The sequence below is a fragment of the Heterodontus francisci genome, chromosome 32 (assembly GCF_036365525.1).
Source record: "Heterodontus francisci isolate sHetFra1 chromosome 32, sHetFra1.hap1, whole genome shotgun sequence".
In the NCBI taxonomy this organism is placed as follows: Eukaryota; Metazoa; Chordata; class Chondrichthyes; order Heterodontiformes; family Heterodontidae; genus Heterodontus; species Heterodontus francisci.
The window spans coordinates 33,014,716-33,036,900 of NC_090402.1; the positions used below are offsets into that span (position 1 = coordinate 33,014,716).

The 22,185-nt window shown below is 40.1% G+C and overlaps 1 protein-coding gene across 7 annotated transcripts in view; it reads left to right on the top strand.

Annotated features, from left to right (window-relative positions):
• LOC137347757 (histone-lysine N-methyltransferase EHMT1-like) overlaps positions 1–22,185 on the top strand; it is a 194,823-nt gene that overhangs the window by 94,001 nt on the left and 78,637 nt on the right. For all 7 annotated transcript variants that reach the window (XR_010969018.1, XM_068012668.1, XM_068012670.1 and 4 more), the window contains exons 4-11: positions 6,730–6,877; positions 7,337–7,464; positions 9,444–9,659; positions 11,645–11,731; positions 16,211–16,328; positions 19,498–19,605; positions 19,860–20,005; positions 21,985–22,128. Coding sequence is in view for 6 of the 7 variants with exons in the window: in XM_068012668.1 (XP_067868769.1) it covers positions 6,730–6,877; positions 7,337–7,464; positions 9,444–9,659; positions 11,645–11,731; positions 16,211–16,328; positions 19,498–19,605; positions 19,860–20,005; positions 21,985–22,128 (1,095 nt within the window). In the remaining variant the exon portion in view is untranslated. The remainder of the gene's footprint in view (positions 1–6,729; positions 6,878–7,336; positions 7,465–9,443; positions 9,660–11,644; positions 11,732–16,210; positions 16,329–19,497; positions 19,606–19,859; positions 20,006–21,984; positions 22,129–22,185) is intronic.

Sequence of the window (22,185 nt, forward strand, 5' to 3'; positions counted from 1 at the left end):
GACGCAGCCGATTCTTTTTATGGCGATCTGGGGTGTCAATCAAATAATTTACTTTACCAATCCTTTTGACTGCTCTGTTTGGGCCACTGAACTGTGCTTTCAGCAGTTCACCCTGTTAGTAATACTAACACATCATCCCCTGGTTAAAATGTTTGTGTCTTGGCATGCTTGTCTGCCCATTTCTTCATGGTTGTTTGGGAAGCTTTAAGATGTTCCTGAGCCATTTTGCAAGCTCTTGTTAGCCATCCTGGAACATGGATACATAATTGAACATGAAAGTTACGTCCCTCTGTTCTAAAACCTTTTCTTTGATTAGTTTCAGAGGACCTCTTGCCTCATGTCCATAAGCTAATTCAACAGGACTAAAACCGGTAGCCTCATTCGGTGACTCCCGAGTGGCAAACAAAAGAAATACCAGCCCTTTGTCCCAATCAGGATATTCATGACACTATGCTCTGATCATCATTTTGAAGGACTGCTGGTACTGTTATAAAGCTCCTTGAGTTTTGGGTGGTATGTTGAGGACTGTAACTGTTACATCCAGACTACTCATAGCTTCCGGAAAAATTTTAAATGTAAAATCGGAACCTTGACCCGACGGGATCTCAATCGGTAATCCAAATCGAGTGATGAACTGGGTTAACTTCTCTACCACTACCGTGGCAGAAATTGTTCTGAAGGGAATGGCCTCTGGGAACCGAGTAGCCATATCCTTAATAGTGATGTCCCGCTTGTTTTTGGTAAAGGTTGCATGCAGTCAACCAATACCCTATTAAATAGTTCCCCAAAAATTGGTTTGGGAACTGGTGCCTGTTTTATTGCAGGTTGCGGCTTGCCCACAATCTGGCTCTATGATAAGTTTTACAAAACTGCACCACATCCTTATGAAGACCTGGCCAGTAAAAATGTCGACTTATATGTGCTTGGGTCTTCCTGATCCCTACATGTCCTGCCATCGGAATTTCATGGGGCTGTCCTTAATATTTTCTGGCTGTACCGCTATCTGGTGAACCACCATCCATTCTCCATCTGCAGGTCTGTGAGGAGGTCTCCACTTCCTTATCAGAGTCCCATTTTTAATATAGTAGCATTCTGGAACTCCCTCTGCTTCAGCTTCAGTTTGAGCCAATTGTGTCACTCTATTTAACTCTGGATCAGCTTGCTGAACGTTGATCAGAGAAGACTTACTGAACATTTACTTCGGATTATCTAAATCCCCCAAAAAGGTTCCAGATATTTGGCTGTCTGTCTGTGGTGCCAACTTGACCTCTGGCGATGGAACTTATTTAGTCATTGCTCGGATCACTACGCATGAAGGAAAAATTCCTGGACCCTTTTCCTGCAACTGCTATGTCTCCTTCACTTGGTCTTTCCGGGACTACTGGAGAAGCTACTACCTTCGCTCTGGCCAAATCATTCCCCAGGAGTAGGTCAATTCCGTCTACAGATAAACTATGGACAACCCCTACAGTTACCGTTCTAGACATTGGGTCACACTCTAGGTGCAACCGATATAAATGTATAAATATATGTACTCCCAGCTGATACCGTTTACTAAAACCTGGGCATTCAATGAGCTCCCTGGTGGAAAAGTCATGCCTTTCCCCAGCAAAAGAGTTTGGTTGGCTCCTGTATCCCCAAGTATAACTATAGGTTTATCTGCCTCACTTGAGCATTAGGGAGTTATTTTTTCTTTTGACAAGAGCTCCCTGTAGCTCTCGGGTGTCTTGCTCATCTTCCCTGCACTCTCAATGGTGCTTGTACTTGACCTTACAGCTGCAGTCGGAGCTACCACTTAGTCTGTTGTACTCTTGGTCAGGGCCCCTTTCTCTGTATTGGCCTGGCGTACCCCAATAAATCCCATGGGATTACCCCATAGCTTCCAGCATTCTGCACAAAGTTGACCTTGTGGCAATGGCCTCCTGACCTCACTCTAACCCTCAGCAATTTCCTTTCTTGCCCCAGGAGGAGATCCCGGTACATTACCAGCAGTCCCTTCTCGTTCCTGGCTTCTTTCTCCTATTACGACCACACTTCTATTCTGCTCTTCCCATCCACCCACAGTCCCCCCACCCACCCCCCCCCACCCCCAGACAGCCTTCACAACCACAGTACATTGATTTACATTGAGGTTGTCCTCGCAGATAGTGAGTATATCGTATCTGTTCAACAGAACCAGTGTCTGTGGGATCTCCTGCTCAACCTCTCCTAAATCCCACTACTCCGTTCCCTAACAGTCACACACTCTCTTTCCTGAACCTGTGCTTTCCTTTGGGATGTGATTATTCTGGATATAACTGTTCAGAAATTATTCCCCTCCCTTATGTGTCAGAGTCTCTCCAACTCGCACTTCAGCTCAATGATTGAGATGGAGACATCTCCTACAGACAAGTTTGCTTGGGACCGTCTCGTCATCCACAAGCTCCCACATTCTGTAGTCTAGACACAACCTGCTGTACCATACTTAATTAGTTAAAGTCTTTATTCAATGATTATTTGTCGTTATATTTAGTTTAACAAGTTAAGCTATAAAATTAATGCAGTACTTACATTTTCCCAGTCCTAGTTTAAACTATCTCCTTTTCCCATGAAACTGCTGATCATCCAGCTTCTTCTCCTGGCCCCCATCTTAGCTTATATTTTAAACAGTTTTCTCTCTTCAGGTGTTGTCACTGTTTCCTTCAAATCTGCCTTCATCACCCCATCCTCAAATAAAAACAACCCTTGACCACACCACATTTTCAAAGTACCATCACCTCTCCAGCCTCCCTTTCCTCTCCAAAGTCCTTGAACATGTCACCTTCTAAATCCATTCCCATCTTTTCCCGAGCTCCATGTTTGAATTCCTCCAATCAGGTTTCTACCCCTGCTATAGTACCTCAACAGTTTTTATCAAAGTCAAAAATGACATCCTATGAATTGTGATAAAGGTAAGCTTGCCCTCCTCGTCCTTCTCAACCTGTCTGTAGCTTTTGATGCAATTGATCACGCCATCCTACTCCAACACCACTCCACTGTCATCCAGCCGGGTGGGACTGCTCTTACCTGGTTCCATTCTTATCGAACAGATTGTAGCCAGAGAATCACATGCAATTACTTCCCTTCCTGCTCCAACATCATTATCTCTGGTGTCCCCAAGGGATCTACCCTTGGCCCCCTCCTGTTTCTCATTTACATGCTGCCCCTCAGAAACATTATCCAAAAGCACAGCGTTAGTTTTCTCACGTATGCAGATGACGCTCAGCTCCACCTCACCACCACATCTCTCAACACTTCCACTGTTTAAATTATCAGACATCCAGTACTGGGTGAGCTGAAATTTTCTCCAGTTAAATATTGAAAAGACTGAAGCCACTGTTTTCAGTCCCTGCTCCAAACTCTGTTCCTTTGCTCTCAACTCCATCCCTCTCCCTGGCAACAATTTGAGATTAAGCCAGTCTTTTTGCAACCTTGGTGTCACGTGACTCTGAAATGAGTTTCTGACCTCATATGTGTGCCATCACGAAGGCTGCTATTTCCACCTCCGTAACATCGCCTGACTTCGCCCCTGTCTCAGTTCATCTGCTGAAACCCTCGTTTATGGCTGCATTACCCCTAGACTTGACTATTCCAATGCACCCCTGGCTGGTCTCCCATATTCCATTTTCCATCAACGAGGTCATCCAAAAACTCTGCTACCTGTGTCTTAACTCGCACCAATTCCTGTTCCCTATCACCCCTGTGCTCGCTGACCTATGTTGGCTCCCGATAAAGCAATATCTTGATTTTAAAATTCTCATCCTTGTTTTCAAATCCCTCTATGGCTCACCCCTCCCTATCTCTGTAATCTCCACCAGTCCCACAACCCTCCAAGATATCTGCTGTCTCCTAATTCTGGACTACTGTGCCTCCCCGATTTTAATTGTGCCACCAAGCTCTGGAATACACGCTCTAAACCTCTCCACCTCGCTTTCCTCCTTTCAGAAAATCCTTAAAACCTACCTCTTTTCCCAAACTTTTGGTTATCTGACATAGTATCATCTTTTGTGGCATGTTGCCATACTGTTTTATAATGCTCCTGTGAAGCACCTTGGGACGTTCTATTACGTTAAAGGTGCTATCTAATTATAAGTTGTTGTACTGTCCTAGGTTAGAGTAAAAAAAACTTTAAAACTCAACAACCAATCACCTATCTGCTCACCTAATAAATGCCTCTCGGCATCAGCTGTCAGGTTGCACTGTCTTCCGCTCCCCCCCTCAGACTGCTCTTTGGTTTGTAAAATACGAGAACAGTATCCCTCCACTCACCTACTTAATTCCTTATTTTAAGTACTCAGTAGAAGCTGGACTTGGTAGATTATCAAAAGCCTCCTGTATTTATACTAGCAAAAATTCCAAAGACCTGAGTCAGTTCCTGTTGACCAGGTAACCAGTTCTAACTAGCCACCTAATTAACTGCAGCTGCCACTAGCAGGCAGCTTGTTTACCACTGACTAACACTGTGAATGAAATTACGAGTTAAGGTAAATGCTAAATGCAAAACTTGACTATATTTTACAGAGATCAACCCTTAAAATTCCCTCATTCACCAAATTCTGAGTTGAGCAGTCTATAGAAGCAGTCCTACATTTACAGACTTCAGGTCCACTGTTTCACACAACTGTTATTGTTGCTGTTTTATCTAATGTGCTCAGAGATAATAGCTTATTGATAGTACAAAGGACGTTATTGGCTGTTCCAGGATTTCACTGCCTTTCATTTAAACGGTCAAAAATTGCAACCCTGCAGATCATGTGAGCCTGCACTAAAGCACTGCATTTTGGTGAATTGTGAATACTGGTTTGGAAAGTAATCTGAGTAAATACTTCCCAAGCAAAGCATGAGGTTTCCAGGAAACTGTCATGATGATGAAAGTGGAACTGTATGAAACCTTGACAGCTTTTAGAAGAGTCTATGGTAATAACTAATAGTTGTAGCTAAAATTGCATTTTGACACGCAATAATGAGATTAAAAGTGGACCCTCTGTTCTTGATAATGAGGGGTCCTGGTCAGTAACATATTGTCAGATAATTGCGAGCCCCCAAATCACCCATTAATTGAAACGGATGAGTGAAGAGGCAATTTTTGGCAGCAACCTTCACCATTTTTACTGCAGCCAGTTAGACTAGCTGGTTCTAGAACAGATGATCAGCTTACAAATTCGCTCCAGTCATGAAACCTGCTCGCAACCCAATGAAGCCAGCCAAAATTGCTCTCTCTTGCTAGCTATGCCACCATAGCTATGTAGGCAGGTTCTAGGAACAAAGTTTGACCAGCCACTTTAAAGTTTCCAACTCTGTTGAGTTTGGCATTGTGGAAGCTTGTGACTGGATCACTAGAGATGAGTTTCTGTTTTCTATATCACTCACCTCGAGCTGGGTGTACTTTGACACAGCATTTCAGGTTCTTTTTGAGTTTATGGCAGGTCTGGTGGCTGAAGTTGCTGGCAGATGAATGAGGGAATTCATGAACTAGTACATTAGCCGATAGATCAACTGTTGCCAAAATGGTTGATCGTATGGTCAAATGAACAGTGAGTGTAAATAAAAACAAAATTGGCAGCTCTGATTCTTGTTGGTCTATCAGCTTTCATGAAATTTGCATAAAATTACTTGGAAACTGCATAACAGTTGGTGTCATGCTTCAAATGAGTAGTAACCCTAAGCTCATGTAACTATCTTGTTCCCATATCCATTAGCCTTATTTCCTTCAACCACCTATCAGACCTACTAAAAGTTGACATTGTTGAAGGGCCTTGCCAGCAATGCCCACATCCCGTGAATGAATAAAAACAACATGGTCTTTAATCACTAACTGTGAATTTCACAGCCTCTCAACCATCTGCAAAAAAAAATGTCTCCTCTCTGTCCAAAGTCTCTTCCGTTTGATATTAAATCAGTGTTTCCTTATCATAGACTCCTGAAGCATTGAAATAGTTTTTTCTCTCTACTCTGTCCCATCCCATTGTAATTATCAATACCTCTATCAAATCTTGCTACTCTAATGAAAATAGCTGTAATTTGTAATCTATTCTGGTGAAAATGTATTGTGCTAAGTAAAAAGCATACATTGTATTAACTGAAGGGATATTATGAATCTTAAATAATATCTCAGTTGTAAGTTAGTTATAATGTTGGTCTTTCACACCAAAGAGAAGTTTATTGTTCAACATATTCAAAAATCAGCATTAACAGAATTCAGGAAATCAATTAATGCTTATATATTTAACTTTGCACTCATCAGAAAGCTAATGTTCACAGTCAGAATCGATTTGCAATTGCATACTATTAATCTAATGCATACAGTTTTTGCCATTTTCACAAGCCGATCATGTGAACGAGGTAACCTTATTTAGTAAACTACCTGACACAATATTTTCGCAATAGTTTGGTGATGCTTCATTTCTTTCATTAGGCCAGCAATGTTTTCTTTGAAAGAAACTTGTCCTATTTCAAAAGCTTGTGAGAAAATAATTAAGTGTTGTGTTTAATAGTGCACGCTATCAGGGGACTTTCACTAAAACACTAGTTAAGGTCTTATTAACTGACAGGAATTGGCTTTGACTAAACTTATTTCATATACATTTAATTTGTATTATGCCACAAATGTGCTTTTAGATGGGCATCCTTTCTCTCTGTTATTATAGGTGGAGTGTTACTTTGAAACCACAGCGTTAAAAGGCATTAATTTTGTACTTCTACCTTTTAAAGCCATCAAACAAAGACCCAAAGGAAGAAGGTATAAATAGTCTAGAATGTGGGAAAAAGTCACCTCCTTCATCACCACAATCAACACCACCACAGCAACTGATACTACCTCAGAATCAGAACAATACTGCCACTAGCAAACCACAGTCAGGTAATAAGAAAAACTGAACTGGAATACAGTAAGTTTTTTTATTTAATTGTGCACTCATTGTAGTCTTGAACTGATGCAGATATTATAGCTTCGCAGAAAATAATTAACAATACATATTTTAAGTGCATCATTTACTAGATAAAATGTCCTACTGTGAATTTAAAATTTCCTGACTACAGTACTGCATCTAAAATTACGTTACGTCAGAAATGTTAATTTTTAAAATAGAGATAGCATCTTATCTTTAATAATTATATTTTGATTTAAAAGCTGAATAGCACAGTTTGGAGTACATATTCAGACAGTACAACAAAAGTAGTTCCAATTTGAGTGTATAACTCTACATGCATTTATACTTGTTAATGTGGCACATCAACATGAATGACAGCCATGACATAAATTGCAGAGCATGCAGTTTCTTATTTTATTAAATGTTCAAAATAATTAAAACTTTGACAGTGGCTAGGAAGAAGAAGAGAAAAATGGGAACTTATAGCCTGGCTCCTAAGAAGAAGACCAAACTGCTAAAACAGCGCACCGTACTTGAAATGTTTCAGAACATGTCACAGTCTGCATCTGGCATGCAGGTGGGTCTAGAAAGTGTAAGCCTACTACATAGGAATTTCTTTCCATCTCTATTTCTGGAAAATATATTAGAGTAGCTAAGCGTGAGTTTATTTTTTTCCCCAAATTCTTTAGTTCCATTGCTTTGATTTTATATTATTCGCCATTTTAGATAAATTCCAGTAAACCTTCTGAATGGTGAATGTATTGATAATTTTGCCAAATGAGTATTAGTATTGGGAGAAGCTCTATTTAGATTGTGCCCCTTCTGAAACTAAGGAGAGGTTAGATTTGACCCATCTGAAACATATTCTGCATCCTCAGTTCACTACAAGACTAAAAATTATATATGACGACCCAGAACATTGTACCATTTCCCTTCTATCAGAACCAAGGTACATTAATTTGACATAAATTTGTGCTAGACGTTGCCTTGCAATGAAAATGGAAGGTCTTACTTAAATCTCAACAGTTTGTATGGAAGCGTACATTTAGTATTGCATAACAGACTCTCTCTTTGGTACAAGTGAACATGGGTCTGAAAGATCACATTGCTTACAATGTAGCAGCTGGAAATTATGAACAAAATATTTGTCACCCAGTTTTATCGATACAATGTTTTTATGGTCTTGACATTTTCTTACGTAATTTACTTTTCGGACAAATGCCTTCATTTGATGCAAAACATTAATTCAAGAAATGTCTGTCTTCAGTGGAGAATGAAACTTGTACTTAAGTTGGAAATATCCAGAAAGATTATTGAAAAATGCAATACCATTGGAATTATAGTGACTGCTAAAACAGTCACTTATTCAAGATATTCACATCTCTCGAAGATGCAAGTAAAACTGAGTGAAAGTATAACCTTTGCCTACCTTGGTTCACCAATGTATCTTTAAAGGGGTTTTAGAATTTCTCACCCTTGCAAGATAAAGAAATCAATTTCCCAACCTTGTAAAATAAAGAAATCAATTTCCCTACATAATTAACATTTTCCTTCCTTGTATCCTATTTACCCTAATGTCACAGGATAGAACAAATGCACAGTCCTCAGGATAGTTGAACCACACCTTCCCTTTCTCAACCCACCCAATGCATGTGGTCTCTTCCCAGAAGAATAAGGACCAACTTACACAGACATTGTTTAAAATAAAAACTCAGCACTTTTTTACACCCTCCAAATACATGAACCATGACAATTTCTCCTAAATCACTAGAACGATGCAAATGAAATGTAGAACATAGATTATTTTTCAATGAACACATGAATTGGCCCATTTGGAAATTAACAAGAGACCTTTATTTGATCATAAACTTTGATCATAAATGGCATCATTGGTTCGTTTACAGATAATCGCACTTAGAACCACATGTGGAAGTTTTAATATAGATTGGTATAAAATTGCTAATTAAGAAGCGCGTTTGAACCTCTTTCAGACAGGTGTAGTGGTATACTTGATGCACCAGAGGGTGCTGTGTTGTAAAGAGTAAAGAGAATAACGATGCTGGTTTGAACAACTTTTTGGAAAAAGTCTATGAAAAAAATTATCTAATGAAGTTAGTTCTGACCTTTTAAAAGCAGCATGAGATGTGGGTATCTGATCTAAATGGTAAGCACAGACATTTTAAATTACTTATTCAACATGAAGTAAATATGCTTTTACTATATGTGGCAGAAAGTGAATTCTGATTTTGGTTGAAAGTGTTAACTAGCTTCACTGTGAACAATGGATTTCAAATAAATTGCATGAAAATGCTACTAAGCCATCTCTTGAATCCATAGCATTTTTTTTTTCAGTAGAGTAATAGTTGAAGGGAAGGGCCAAGGTCTTTAGCACAGGACATGAGGTAGAAAAGAATAAGTCAGATACATGCAAAATCAGAATGTGATAACCAAGCTTGGATTTTAAAAGACTGAAATTCCAGATATATGCAGTATTTTTGACTGCGCCATATATTTGAAATATTGCCCTGATTTTTATCTCTTTCCTCTGTATTGTAGGAACAGAAAGACTCCTCTAATGGTGTCACTCAGAACATAAATGGAGAGAATGCTGACATATCTCAAGATATGGAGTCTGAGGAAGATGAAGAGGAGGATGATGATGAAGAAGACGACGATGATGAAAAATACAGTATTGCAGACCAACCAGATTCTGAGATATCCACAGACTTTGGAGGCATTCACAGCATTCGCAAAATGGAAATTGCTAAGAAAGTATGTACTTGGTGATGATCTGCCAGTTAATTTCCACATTCACAAGCATATTACAATGAGGGAGAACTGTATATATCCAGCTACACAATGGTAGATCTGAATCCAAATTCAGACCCTTGAAGATTTTAATTTGATTTAATCCAAAGAAATTTCTGATGAATTTAATTTGAAATACTTGGAGTTTGTTTATTTTACACAGCCTGAAACATTGTGATTAAGAATGTTGCTACACTAGGTTTACTTTATGTATTACTGTCTGCACTATTTGCAGTTAAATGTAGTTGCCATATTCAGGGGCATTTTATGATCTCTTGGCCTTATTTAATAATTGAGTAACTAAAAGAATCAGTAACCAGAATGGAAAAATACCTGTAGTTACACAGTTGGGCTGGCATTACCTGGAGTACTGCATTCACAGTTCGAGCTACAGCAACATAGCGGGCTTGTCATCTCAAGAGGCAGTGCACAGGAGATCAGCAAGGCTGATGCTGGCTTTTTGTATGGTCGTCTTATGTTTGAGATGGACTCTTCCCAACAATCCTGAGATTTATCCTTTTACCTATTACAGTTTATTTGCCAAATGGGTTAGCTTCCAGTTCTTATAGTATTTTGTTTGAATTACTTTGCAGTTCTCCATTTTCATGCTGCTCTGTTTCAATCACTTTTTAAAAACTACTTTCTCTGAGAACTCTAAGAAAATAACTCTGGTCCTTCTATTTCTAGCCAAACTGTGCAGATTCTAAAATGACATGTGAGCGCAGCTGAAATCTCAGATGTGGTTTAGAGTTCATCTCAACCCTCTTTTTTTGCCACAGGGTAAATGCCTGATCTCAGTTGCAGAGACCAATTGCTTTTCTACATAGAGGGGGAAAAATGGGGAGGCAAGTTGAATTAAGATGCTCTTTGTTGGGTCTGGTCTGCTAAATATCTGTGACCAAGTCACTTCTCGCCCCTTTCAAGTAAAATGCTATTTTAAAACTATCCTTCTGTTTCGTAAATGCAACATCCTATTACCTTCTGGTGAAATCCATACGATTGTTGATACCTCAAAATACTTTTGCAGATTTGCATTAGACTTGAATGTTCCAATTTGTGCGAAAATATATCTAGTTAAGTTTAGATATATAAATGATTTCAGAAGCATTTGATTTTTTTTAACTTGTTTTATTCAATGTTAGGACAGTTTTTTGCTTCTTCAGAAATTGTTTACCTTTTATTTGGTGGCTTATCTGTGATTTTTTTTGTGCACTTTTGTGTCATGCTAAGTGACATTTTGGGCTGAGTTTTACCAGACCCCCGCCCCCCCGACATCGGGGGTCATGGCGGGGTGGGGGGCCCAGAAAATACTTCCGGGAGAGGCCCGCTATGGGCCTCGACACTGGGAAGACCCTGACCCATTTTACTGGACCCCCTGCCGCTCGGTGACAGAAACTCATTAACATATTTAAATACATGGAAGTCCCGCGCCTTCACATCTCTGTTTGGAATTTGGCAATTGGCTGAGGGGATGGTGGAAAGGGGTTGAAGATTAAAATAAAAGAGGTTTGGGGGGAAAGGTCGTGATGAAAAATTTACTTTTTTGTCGGGGGAAGAGGACCAATAATAAACTTCTTATTCATTGGGGCGGGGGGATGGTGGGAAAAGTGTAAATAAAATTTTACTTCAATTTGTTGCAAAACCTGTAGCTTTAAACATTAAAATGAAGCGGAAGGGCCTGAAGCCCTTTAAAAATGGAGCCTGCGTGGTGGCACCGGACGCTGTTGCCAGGGACAGTGCGCCCACCCCCTCTACATCATCGGAGCCGGTCGTTCCGCCCCTCTATGTTAATGAGTCCTTGCGCGAAATATCGCAGCTTCTCCCTGACGGGCGGTCCACATGGGCGGACCGTCATCTTTGAAGCGCTAGTAAAATTCAACCCTTTAAATCCACTGATAGATTATCAAAGGTTACAGTTTACTACAGAATTTTAATTTTTCCCCACACAGGCTACCTTGCAGCAGGAAGAATATGATCCCGAAGAGGATCAAGATTCTGACCTGGAGGAAGATGATGATGACTTTGAATCTGATGTGGTGAGTCACTTGTTCTGGAGTTGCTAGTGCTTTAAATGTTTTTCTTTGACTCATTGGCTCAAACCACTTTGGTAAGTGAGCTTTTGCTTCCTGTAACCTGGAGTGTGCCTTTACCTGCCCATCGTCCCAGTAATTTGCTATAAACCCAGAGATCTAACAAAAAAAACCTTGTTATTGTTTTTTGACTTCCTGGTTCATATCATGTACTGACACGTGATCTTCCTTTACATCAGATAACAATGGAGTTAATACTTTAGTAGATGGAGGCTTAGGCTGTGAACTGCCAAGTGGATTTATTAAATAGTAAATGGATAAATGAACAGAAGCAATGATGCATTTGTAGATTTAGAGTGGTTACATGTTCCCTGAATATTAACTTTTCGGGTTTTTGTTTCCGACTGTCCATGGACTTACTCCCTGGCCTGCCTACCTCTCTGTTGGCTTCAGATGGACTATTCAGTTTTAACAAAATAAATTTAGAGAGAATTTTCAACAGAAGACTGAGATGAACAAAATTTAAATTTGTGTCTCAACCTCAAAAGAGCTCCCACTCCAACATGGATAGATATAAAATCCACAAAATGCTTATTTTTTTTTTAAGAGATACAGCACTGAAACAGGCCCTTCGGCCCACCGAGTCTGTGCCGCACATCAACCACCCATTTATACTAATCCTACACTAATCCCATATTCCCAACAAACATCCCCACCTATCCCTATATTTCCCTACCACCTACCTATACTAGTGACAATTTATAATGGCCAATTTACCTATCAACCTGCAAGTCTTTTGGCTTGTGGGAGGAAACCGGAGCACCCGGAGAAAACCCACGCAGACACAGGGAGAACTTGCAAACTCCACACAGGCAGTACCCGGAATCGAACCCGGGTCCCTGGAGCTGTGAGGCTGCGGTGCTAACCACTGCGCCACTGTGCCGCCCATATTGACGGTGAATAGCTTGCCGCCTCCTTCAAACACATGTCCAGCCACAATGGGCTGAATTTTAACTTTAAAAAAATGGGCAGGTTGGTGGGGGGAGGTGGTTAAAGTAGCTTTTTAATGGTTGTTACATTTTGTGATTTTTGACTATTTAGCCACAGAAGGAGTTGATGTAATTTGCATTAAAATGTTACTGTGAAGTTAAATTTAGATCATAGGGTGTTAAATCCATTGATTAGCCATGCACTGGGAATGCTTATTACATCTAGACAAAGCAGTTGAAGAAATAGCACCTACTGCAGCTTATTTTTTTACTTGTTATCTGGATGTGGGTGACGTTGGTAATGCTACGTTTTATTGCCCATTTCGACTACCTTGAGCATTCAATTTTAACTTGATGTAATTGAAGTTTGTATAGGCATATCAGTAAACATTTACACCTGTTATGTTGGAATGGCCCCATTCATTGGAGTCCACATGTAGGTGGCAGCCAGTGAGCCTTCACTTTGGAGAGTGATGGCTTATTTGATAGGCAGCTTAGCTGGTCAATCCCTGAAGACACAGTGGGGTGTCAAAAGTCAAGCTGTTGCATTCCTATTCCCTTAAGGAATGAGAATCAAGGAAGTGTGTGGTCTGGGACAGCTTTGCTTGATTTGGTAAGGATGCCAGGTCCATATAGTGAATGAGCTGTCTTTAAGTTTAGGGCTAACCAGTTTCAGATAAATTTCTGTTCAGCGGAGTGCATTTAGCCTGCTAGCAGGGACGTTATGGTGTGTATTATTATGAGGATTGTTCCAAAGTTGAAGTAAAAGAGGATTTAATGTAACCTATTTGATCACTTATTGTTTGTAAAGTAAATCAGCCTGTTAACTTGTAATTGACCTTGTTTAACTAAAATGTTCATCAGTCTGCCTTTCCTAAGATTGGAGAAGCACATTTGTAACTTTTTCTGCTTCACAGTGCATTTAACAAGGGCTTTCATTGCCATGCATCCCAGGTCATTCTACTGTATGACTAGATGTTGAACAGCAAAGCCCTGTTCACAAGGGTTGTGAGGTCTGTTTATGTGAGAGACCAGTGATGCTTAAGCTAGCGAGAATATCTAGTTCAGACATGTAATTTGCAACAGTAGTTTTATGTTGTTCCATGGATTGTTTTCATTAACAAGATTTTTCTGTAATAAATGTAGTTAAATGAAGTTGTTATAAGTGTGTGTATATATATATATATATATATATATATATATATATATCTGTGTCCCTCATACTTGGTGCATATCTCCTACATTACTAAATCAGGGGACACAATCACTGACCAACGCAAGCAAATGGACCGCTGGGTTGAGCACTACCTGGAACTGTATTCCAGGGAAAATGTTGTCACTGAGACCGCCCTCAATGCAGCCCAGTCTCTGCCAGTCGTGGATGAGCTGGACGTACAGCCATCAAAATCAGAACTCTGTGATGCCATTGATTCTCTAGCCAGTGGAAAAGCCCCTTGGAAGGATGGCATTACCCCTGAAATAATCAAGAGTGCCAAGCCTGCTATAGTTTCAACACTGTACGAACTGCTTTGCCTGTGCTGGGACGAGGGAGCAGTACTACAGGACATACGCGATGCCAATATCATCACCCTCTAAAAGAACAAGGGTGACCGCGGTGACTGCACCAACTACCGTGGAATCTCCCTGCTCAGCATAGTGGGGAAAGTCTTCGCTCGAGTTGCTTTAAACAGGCTCCAGAAGCTGGCTGAGCGTGTCTACCCTGAGGCATAGTGTGGCTTTCGAGCACAGCGATCCACCATTGACATGCTGTTCTCCCTTCGCCAGCTACAGGAGAAATGCCGTGAACAACAGATGCCCCTCTACGTTGCTTTCATTGATCTTACCAAAGCCTTTGACCTCATCAGCAGACGTGGTCTCTTCAGACTACTAGACAAGATCGGATGTCCACCAAAGCTACTAAGTATCATCACCGTATACCATGACAATATGAAAGGCACAATTCAGCAAAGCGGCGCCTCATCAGACCCCTTTCCTATCCTGAGTGGCGTGAAACAGGGCTGTGTTCTCGCACCTACACTGTTTGGGATCATCTTCTCCCTGCTGCTCTCACATGCGTTCAAGTCTTCAGAAGAAGGAATTTTCCTCCACACAAGATCAGGTGGCAGGGTGTTCAACCTTGCCCGTCTTAGAGCGAAGACCAAAGTACGGAAAGTCCTCGTCAGGGTACTCCTCTTTGCTGACGATGCTGCATTAACATCTCATACTGAAGAGTGTCTGCAGAGACTCATTGACAGGATTGCGGCTGCCTGCAACGAATTTGGCCTAACCATCAGCCTCAAGAAAACGAACATCATGGGACAGGACGTCAGAAATGCTCCATCCATCAATATCGGCGACCACACTCTGGAAGTGGTTCAAGAGTTCACCTACCTAGGCTCAACTATCACCAGTAACCTGTTTCTCGATGCAGAAATCAACAAGTGCATGGGAAAGGCTTCCACTGCTATGACCAGACTGGCCAAGAGAGTGTGGGAAAATGGCGCACTGACACGGAACACAAAAGTCCGAGTATATCAAGCCTGTGTCCTCAGTACCTTGCTCTACGGCAGCGAGGCCTGGACAACGTATGTCAGCCAAGAGCGACGTCTCAATTCATTCCATCTTCGCTGCCTCCGGAGAATCCTTGGCATCAGGTGGCAGGACTGTATCTCGAACACAGAAGTCTTCGAGGCGGCCAACATCCCCAGCATATACATCCTACTGAGTCAGCGGCGCTTGAGATGGCTTGGCCATGTGAGCCGCATGGAAGATGGCAGGATCCCCAAGAACACATTGTACAGCGAGCTCGTCACTGGTATCAGACCCACCGGCCGTTCATGCCTCCGCTTTAAGGATGTCTGCAAACGTGACATGAAGTCCTGTGACATTGATCACAAGTCGTGGAAGTCAGTTGCCAGCGATCGCCAGAGCTGGCAGGCAGTCATAAAGGCGGGGCTAAAGTGTGGTGAGTCGAAGAGACTTAGCAGTTGACAGGAAAAAAGACAGAAGCACAAGGGGAGAGCCAACTGTGTAACAGCCCTGACAACCAATTTTATCTGTAGCACCTGTAGAAGAGTCTGTCACTCTAGAATTGGCCTTTATAGCCACTCCAGGCGCTGCTTCACAATCCACTGACCACCTCCAGGCACTTACCCATTGTCTCTCGAGACAAGGAGGCCAAAGAAGAAGACGACTTGGGGCTTGTATTGTCTTTGTGGTAAAGATTTCTATTGGAATCTTAGCATGTTTACTAACTTCAGTGCATTTATAATATTGTAGTTTCTTTCTTCTTGAACTTGTAACGCATTATTGATATTTTTAAAAGTAACAAAAAACAGAAGTGTGATTGTTTTCAAAATAATTGTGTTTTTGTTGTGATGTCTTAAATTATTTCAGCCTGTTATTCAAATTGAAACGTCTGGCATTTGAAGGGTAGTCCAGAACTTTTTAATTTACCTTTGCAAATAATGTTGTAAATCTGTTTTTTAACCACCAGAGTTCAGAGTCTAGTTTGAAAAGGAAGTGGAAGAAAAAAGGGAAGAATGACAGCCCATGGGTTAAACCAACCAGGAAACGAAGACGGAAAAACCTACCAAAAACAAGTAATAGTAGAGGTAACAAATAAATATTATATAGATAACAAAATTTGGGCAATAACTGGTTCATGCTATTGTTGATGCCAAGGAAGTTACCACTTTATTTTACTTGGTGCTGTGATGTAGGATGAATTTGGGTTAAAAGGAAGATTACCCTTCTTGAGATATTTTTGCTATTTCAAATGTCAGTTAAAGTATAGTTAAATCCTATACTATTGGGAATACTTCTCCATTGAAGGTAAAGAGGAGACTTGTGAGGTCCAATGACAAAATACAGTCCCCTGTTGATAATTCAGTGCCGTCTTCTCTATATTTGTTCATTACATTGGATTATATATATATGTGTTTGTCTTGAGAAAGGTTTTGCCAGGGTTTGCGCTACTGGTTTGGGATGGTAGGAGATGATAATTATATGGATTTTGACAATTTAACAAAAGTTAGAAGTTCATGTGACATAGCTCGAGATGCATTTCATTATAATGCTGTTTCAGTGGTACATCATTGATGATTAGTTTTACATACTTTTAAATTTCTACATAGTAACACTCTTGCATTGATACAAACAGATTTTAAGTTTATATTGATACCAAAGTGATAATATCACTTGAGTCAGGTCAGTAATCTGTTTCCCAGGCACACTAAAGCAAGAGGTGTGAGAGGCCATTTCCAGTAAATACTCTCTCAATGCTTGGGACTTGGTACTGGGTGTTGCATGGTTCCAGCATGGTGCAAAGCTAATTTTATAAAGTGCTCAGGGTAAGCTGTATAACCTTTTGAGTCTTTCTTTAAAGCCGTGCAAGAAATGAGATTACAGGCTGCTCTCCCACAACATAAAAAAACACTATTTGGTGATCTGAATTTCATATGTACATCCAGAGAGCTCAGCATAATCAGCAATGAGGTACAACAGCATGTCTCTGGTCTGTACCCACAGTGAGGTACATTGGGAGCATAAATAAAACTATAAGGCGTATTGAGCCAAAAATGTACACCATATTGTAGCACAATATTTTATACTAACAGCTATTCATGAATTAACTTGTTTTTCTATGTTTTTGAAAGTTGGATTTTATTTACTCTTGGCTGACATTAGAAAGTTCACATCAAAATTATTGATGATTTGTTTCAGTTTTGCACTGTTTGATTAAGTTTTTAAAAAAAACTACTGTTATAAAGTTTGAAGATTTTATCCCTGCTGAATTAAGTAATTGTTGGAAAATTGCCATCATAAAGTTTGTGTTTACTGCAAATCTATCTTTTAGCAAACCTCAATTTAATGGTTGTACCCAGATAGATGCCAAGCGACAACAGTGTACTAATCATCTACACAAAAGCAAATCCTCAAGCTGCATCAGCCATAGGAACCATAGATACTTGTTGCCCTCTGCATAGAAATTACTTTAGGATTGTTGCTAATTTTCAACATCTTTTTGTATATATTTAGCTATTAACCTACTGAAAATACAGTATATTGTGGCAATACTATGGTAGGTGTACAATGTGAAAATACTCCATTCGTACTCTTGAGTTTTGCACTTGCAGTTAAAGTACTTCAGTACCAGTGGGCCCATTATTCATCATTTCCACTGTCACGTAAAGCCTGTAGATGTCTTCAAGCTATAGTGGAGAGTCATGGTCTTGATAACTGCACTGCTTGTGAAATTGCAGTTGGTTATGTATTAGCAACCATCAGAAACACTGGGAATTTTACCCTATTTGCCTTTCGTCTTGTCTTTTCTAATAATCTGTAGAATATGGCATTTTGGTAGTAATGGATGGATGATCGCACTTTTTTTGTTATACTGAAAACTTATGCCGTGGTAATGACCTATTAATGACGCTTGCCATTGTTCGTAGGTAAAAGTTCCAGGAAATAATGGAGTAAGTTAGTTGTGTTGCACCGTAGTTTGCTGGCTTATTTGTGCCAGTCCCCCATTAGCCATTCTTGCCACTCCCCCCTCCATTGTAGTCAATGATGATCACAAATTAGCTAGATTTACGCCACTATTTGCACCACAGCCAGATAGACTGAAAAATAATGGTGTGGATGACTTGGCATTGATGTGAATTACGGCCAACATATTATAATCAGCCTGAGAGGCAAAAAAAGGGACATTAAAGGTGTGGAGTCTCAATCTAATAGCCTGGAAATTGTTTTTCTTTCCTATATCACATTTTTAGCAATGTATTCTTACCAACTGCATCATCCAGATTTCTGTTAGTATGCAAAAGCAATTGTTTTCAGGGACCCAACCTATTTCTTTGTGTAAGGTTGATGAAAACACTGTAATGGTCTATCCACTGGGCATTCCTCTGTTCCTTATTATGATTGTCAACCTGGAGGAGGAGTAGAAGGACCAGGCATGTCAGCTGGAGACTGAATCAATCTCGCTACTGCCACCCACATAGAGTGCACAGGGAACAGATGTCATTTGAGATATTTTTAGAGGAGGGCTTCAGCAAGGATGCAATTGACCACCTTTGAAGAGTTGCCTTCCCAGTGCCTTGTCCTTGGCAATGAAGGTGACGATAGCCTTCAGTTTCTATAACACTGGTTCCTTCCAGTCAAGTACTGGAGACCTCTAACAGTCAAGGAGGTGCGAGGACCTGCGTTCAACAGGTGACAGATGCTCTCTTCCGCAGGACATCCATCTTCTGTATTTAAGTGACATGTCCCCAGCACAGCAAAGAGACAGGGATATCAACTTCCACAGGATTTCTGCCTTCCCCAGCGTGCTGGGGCTATCCATGGGACTCGCATGTTACTGAAGGCTCCACTTGAGGAACCTATCTGTTTTATCAACGGGAAGGGTTATCATTCACAAAATGTGCAAATTGTTTATCTCAGCTGCATCACAGATGGATTGACATTGAATTATGAATGCAGCTAATAATCGGAGGACCATGTGTCTGCTGTCAGCTGCACTCCTCTAATATAACACCACTAACAGAATAGTCAATTTTGAAATTCAAGAAACCAACCAGCACGTTAGTCTGATTTCCAGCCCTTACGAAAAGTTAGCAATTCAGTGACCTGTTGTAACTGCACTTGAAGAAAACAATCAGTCCAGGTGATCAAATTATACTTGTAACAAAACTTCGATCTTTCAGAACCAGTCTCAAATCCTGGCTGCTATGTAGTTAGAGTGCTTCTATAACATCCGCGTGTTAATTTCATTATTTACAGGTGCTGAAACAGAGACCCAAACTCTGACAGATAATAATGAGTACACCGAGATGCCCCTTAGCTCACTGAATCTGCCTGCAGGTGGTCTATTCTCTTCACAATCTACAGGTAAAGTTGCATTATAGATGTTAAGGCATTGTGGAGAATATTTGTGCAGTCGAATTTATATCTAAATTAACAGCGAGAATACAAAAATTGGTTTGCTGTTAGGTGGAAACATTTGGACAGTGTATGTAGTCTTAAGGTTTTAGTTCAATTGAATTTTGCATGACTTGTCTGAATGCTTTTGACAGTCATGTTTGATTATTTTTATACTAAAAAAAAGTTGAAATTAGCTGTTTGAATATTGTGATTCTACACAGGTATTTCCCAAAGCTCTGACTCAGTGGAACTGGATAAACTACAGGAGTTACCTCTTTGTAGCTGTCGGATGGAAACACCAAAAAGCCGAGAGATTGTTAAACTGGCTAACAATAAGTGTATGGCCACTGAGAATATAGACGAAGAGGTAAGAAACACCAGGCACGAGTTTGAGAAAACAGTTGTATGGGCAGGTTTATGTTGATTGATGGATTGTTATGATCCTCTTAATGTATGAACTTGCTGCCTACAAGAGTGCTGGAAGTGGAGATAATTAATGATTTCCAAAGGAAGTTGGATGGGCACTTGAGGGAAATGAACTTGCAGGGCCATGGGGATAGGGCGGGGTAATGGGACTGACTGGATTGCTCTGTAGAGAGCTGGCATGGACTTGATGGGCCGAATGGCCACCTCCTGTGCTGTAATGACTCCATGATATAGTCAAAACCTAAATTTAAATCTGTCAAAAATAATTACCCTTATGAGCAGCTAAATTTTATTTCAAGTTGAAACTGCATTGAAATTACAGAATGTAAAAAAAATTAAACATGTTACATGTACCCTTCTGAAAGAATAAGAATGCTACATTTACGATGATACATTTTAACAATGAGGTGGCAAATGGAAGGATCTTGTCTCAAATAGTTTTATATTACTTAGTCAAATTCTATGGAGTTATGTTTGGGATTTAGATTTGACAAAAGGAAATTTGTGTTCTGCATTCTGCTTAATGTATTGGTTATTGACGTCCAAGATATAGTGCCATATTTTAAATACTATCTTGATTAATGTTCTTCTGTTGTGAAGATTCAGCCCTGGTTTTTCTTGGTGAACTTTTGCTGTGGCTTGTGGAATAGAAGGTTCCCTACAATGTGTAGTGTATTTAAACACTAATGTGCACCACACATGCAACAGTTTAAAGGCACTCGTGCATTTTTAATCAGCTCCATGTTTCTGTCTTCAGTTCATCCTAAAGCATGGCCATCTAAATGGTTTGATTGAGATATGCTGACTGCAAAATAAATGTGGTATCCTCTACAATGTACAGAGTCTCATATGAGTGGAGGACACTGAATTTTAATATGCTACGCCACCTAAAAAAGTCTTAATTTAACTTGTAGAGCTGCTTTACAAATCCAGTATCCTCTCAAAACTCAGGTGGTGAAGGATAGAATATTGGAGCCAAGCTTTTATTTATAGAAAGAAACTTTGTATATAGTGCATCTCCAACAAAAAAACATTCTTCCTGCTCAAATCACACACACATACATATATTATGCATAATATATAAAAGCACAGGGGAGTCTCTAATTTATAACCACCACCTGAATACAATTAGCATCCAACTGATGGAGTTAACATCTCTGAGAACCTATATTGTGCAATGCAATTTTACAAGTAACACAATTGAAAAACATTTAGGGAAGATTTTTTTTTATTAGTCGGATTTCAGTATTTTTCCTTCTAGCATGCAGAGAAAATCTTGTTTCACTATACTTTTAAATGATCAATTCGCTAACATCGATCATAGAACTAAAGGTTCAGCTGATGCACATGCTTCTGTTTTGTGATTTATAATCACTTTATCCCATTGAGCAGAATAAGAGAAAAAAATGAAGAACTTGCACTTATATTGCACTTTCACAATATCAGGATGACCCAAATGCTTTAAAGCCAGTGAAGTACCTTTGAAGTTTAGTCACTTTTGTAATATAGGAAACATGACAGCCAATTTGCACACAGCAAGGTCCCAGAAATAGCAATGAGACACCAACCAGGTAATCTGTCATAGTAATGTTGGTTGAGGGATAAATATTGGCTGGAACACTGGAGAGAGCTCCTCTGCTCTTTTACAAAATAATGCCACAGGATCTTTTACATCCACCTGAGAGGGCAGATGGTTCCTTATTTTAAAGCCTCATCCGAAAGCTGGCACCTCCAACAGTGCAGCACACCTTCAGCACTCCCACATGATATGCTGAAGTGACTTAGTGACCTAGTGTTCATATCAGAGTTCAGCTGTGATTAAAAACTTTGTGCTCATAAAATCTAGTTCATTGATGATCAATTTAGAGCAAAATCTGCAAATCAGCAGCTGTAACTTGCTTGAACAAATATTTCTTGCAGTTAAATAGCTGTATTAACAGCGTGACCAAACAAGAGATGATGCGACCCTCCAATAAGGTGCAGCTAATGGTATTGTGTGAGGAACACAGATCCCGGATGGTTAAACATCAGTGTTGCCCAGGATGTGGATACTTCTGCACTGCTGTAAGTGTAGAGAGTCTCGTATAGTGGATAAGTACAAATATCAAGATGAAAAATAAT